This window comes from Taurulus bubalis (assembly GCF_910589615.1).
Source record: "Taurulus bubalis genome assembly, chromosome: 6".
NCBI lineage: Eukaryota > Metazoa > Chordata > Actinopteri > Perciformes > Cottidae > Taurulus > Taurulus bubalis.
In genome coordinates this window covers 26,218,411-26,221,215 of record NC_136594.1, presented here as the reverse complement: position 1 = coordinate 26,221,215, position 2,805 = coordinate 26,218,411, and the positions used below count along the sequence as shown (strand labels likewise).

General features: G+C 43.2%; 1 protein-coding gene across 1 annotated transcript in view; it reads right to left on the bottom strand.

Moving 5' to 3' along the window:
• Positions 1-447: 447 nt before the first annotated feature.
• LOC306738361 (arf-GAP with dual PH domain-containing protein 2-like) overlaps positions 448-2,805 on the bottom strand; it is a gene marked incomplete at its 5' end in the record, with an annotated part of 4,070 nt that continues 1,712 nt past the window's right edge. The window contains 8 exons of the mRNA XM_079220205.1: positions 448-823; positions 915-1,143; positions 1,394-1,471; positions 1,646-1,708; positions 1,798-1,881; positions 2,221-2,367; positions 2,459-2,571; positions 2,689-2,774. Of these exons, the coding sequence (XP_079076331.1) occupies positions 795-823; positions 915-1,143; positions 1,394-1,471; positions 1,646-1,708; positions 1,798-1,881; positions 2,221-2,367; positions 2,459-2,571; positions 2,689-2,774 (829 nt within the window). The 3' untranslated portion in view covers positions 448-794. The remainder of the gene's footprint in view (positions 824-914; positions 1,144-1,393; positions 1,472-1,645; positions 1,709-1,797; positions 1,882-2,220; positions 2,368-2,458; positions 2,572-2,688; positions 2,775-2,805) is intronic.

Below are 2,805 nucleotides of genomic sequence, written 5' to 3'. Positions count from 1 at the left end.
CCACCTGTCAAGACCGTGAGAAAACCAACAGCAGAAACCATAAGTTGTGCATAGTGTCTGTAATAAGCACACATTTATTTACATAATTGCACCACATCAGAGCACTATAAACATGAACAACAAAGGTTCAAAGAGGAATATATACTGTAAATATATACCTCTAGAATTGCAAAAGCAGGAATCAATTGTCTATACAATGTATTATACAATATGAAAAGCTTTCACGAAATGTAATAGACAAGTGAAATCAAACGGTGTGAGAAAAAATTAAACTTAACTTTTCAAAATGTGCAATAAAGTGAAATATACAATACAAAATAACCACAGAACATTGTTCAATACAACTAATTTTCACCTTGTTTTTTTAATAAATACAATATTTGGTTCCAGTGTATTTAAAAAGTATTGCAAAGAGTTCTTTGATGTGACGTTATTCTGGCAACGACGATGCAATCCATTCAAGCCTCTGAGCGGCAGCTTCTCAAGGGGTCACAAGGTGTCACAAGGTGTCACAAGGTCACAAGGGGTCACAAGGGGTCACAAGGGGTCACAAGGGGTCACAAGGTCACAAGGGGTCACAAGGTGTCACAAGGTGTGTTCATAGTCTGTGCAAAGTGGTGCCAGTGCTGTCGAGCAGCTGTGTTTGTAAAAGTGAGAGTTTGTCTCTTTCTTTTCCATCACTGACTCGGGTTCAGGAGTATCCTTTGGAAGCAGAAGCTTTCCGTCTGTTACGTCCCAAAATTCAACCTCTTGCATCCTGAACTCCTACAAACCGACAGGTAGAACTGCTCCAGTCATTTCTTCCTTTTCATGCTGGCTTCGTCTATATCAAAGAAAGAAAGGAAGGAAGCGTTAGCAGTGGGGTTTTCTCCCGTCACACTGGACGGTCGTCATTGATGACATCAGTGTCTTACTAGCGTAGTCCTCTGATGTCATCGGTTGACAGATGACCTTCCTGAAGGCCTCCAGCCACTCCTTCTGCTCCTGCTCCTGCTCGCACATGAAGACGAACTCCCTGTCCGGCGTGTGCAGCGTGACGCCGCAGTGCCAGCGGCCTCCTCTCGTGCTCCGCCTGCTGCTCTCTGACGCGGAGTAGCTGTGGCTCTCCGTGCCGATGAAGACGGCCCCCAACTCAGACGCATCCTGACGGACGCGGACAAAGCACAACGCTCAGCAAAGGCCATCTATCGCTTCACTTCATATCAGGTAATTCAATGTCTGCGTATCTTCCAGGAAGTGTCGTCCACTCCCAAAATATTAGCCTACATTTGATTTGAATGCATAATCATTGTTTTGTTCCCAAACCAAATGTTAGCTTTGTATTTTGTAAATATGCACATGAATGTAGTTTCTACACACGCTGTGGACTCTGTGGTTGTTATCTGGTAATTACCAGAGGACCTTTAAAATACAGAAGCTTCCTGTTCATTGAGCACAGTGTGAACCACCTCTTCTTGAATGACTCCCGCTGCTGAAAACACACACACGAATACACACACAGAGACAGAAATACACATAGGTAAAGAGAGAGAGAGAGAGAGAGAGAGAGAGAGAGAGAGAGAGAGAACTGTGATTGCAAATATAAAGTAACCCAGTATAAATAAATCTAATTTGTTTCCGTAACAAACTCAGAGAGATGACGTACCGTTGGGCCAGTTTTCTCCATGTATCCCTCCTTCAGGCAATGTCCCGATATCTGAGGTACTAGCTGTGCAAAGAGACGCAGGTATCACCGTTCACTGAACAAAACAATTAACAATATACCCAAGCTAAAGATTTGTTTAAATGTTGTCTCACGTCATTGTCTCGGAGAGTGGGATGTTTCTTCTGGAGGTACGCCAGGCGCGTCGCCCGAATAGCGTTGAACAAAGACACAATTACCTGCAAGGCACGGATATTAACTATTGAAGAGCACATCAGGAGGATATAATCCACATCCATGCAAGTATAGACAGTGTCATACGGTGTAGGCTGAGGGAAAAGAGAGCTTTAAAAACCAGATAGCTGAACATAGAAGCTGTATTTGACCCTGGTGACACACACACAGATGAGTGTGTGTTAATAGTAAAACACAATGTCGCAATGTGTTGAGATTTTCTGCTCAACTTCCTTAAATTAAGCACAACCGTATGTGTTGGTGTTCTGTTCATGTTGTGATTCTTCATCTTTGTACTTCTAGTGTTTGAGCTCACATGCGAGACTCAAGTGCCTCCAGCCCACCTGTCCTTTTTCGTGGTAAACAAACAGATTCCTCGTGCGATGGTCGTGCATGTAGGAGATCTGCAGACCGTGGGCGTGGCACATCTTCTCCGGCTGGAAGACGGCATTAAGGTCCTTCATGGAGATGACGGCTTTGGGAAGCTTGGACTGGATCAGGGAAGGATTTCACAAGATCAGAATGGAAAGGGTGTACGCTCATAGAACATCGCAGGCTACATGATGATGAGGCGAAACTCACATCCTCTTTAATAAAGTATCTCAGGGTGAAGTCTTTCCGGGAGAGCAGGAAGACCCTCTTTAAAAACTGTTTGTTGTCTTTGCCCTTCTTCCATAGCGTGGACTCAAACTGGTCTGGGTTGGATACATCAAATGAATAAAAGGGACAAAGAGCAATTCATCTTCTTATAGAATCATCTATATGAAAAAACAAAAAACAATGCAGAAGTAATTTATTTTTCTGTTCATTACCTGAGCAATAAGCTTGCTGAAAGTAGTTTTCTCCGGTGAATTCTCTTCTTTCATACTTTGCACGGATCCATTGATCCTTAAGAACACTACAAACAAAGCGTTATTGTTTCCTCATGG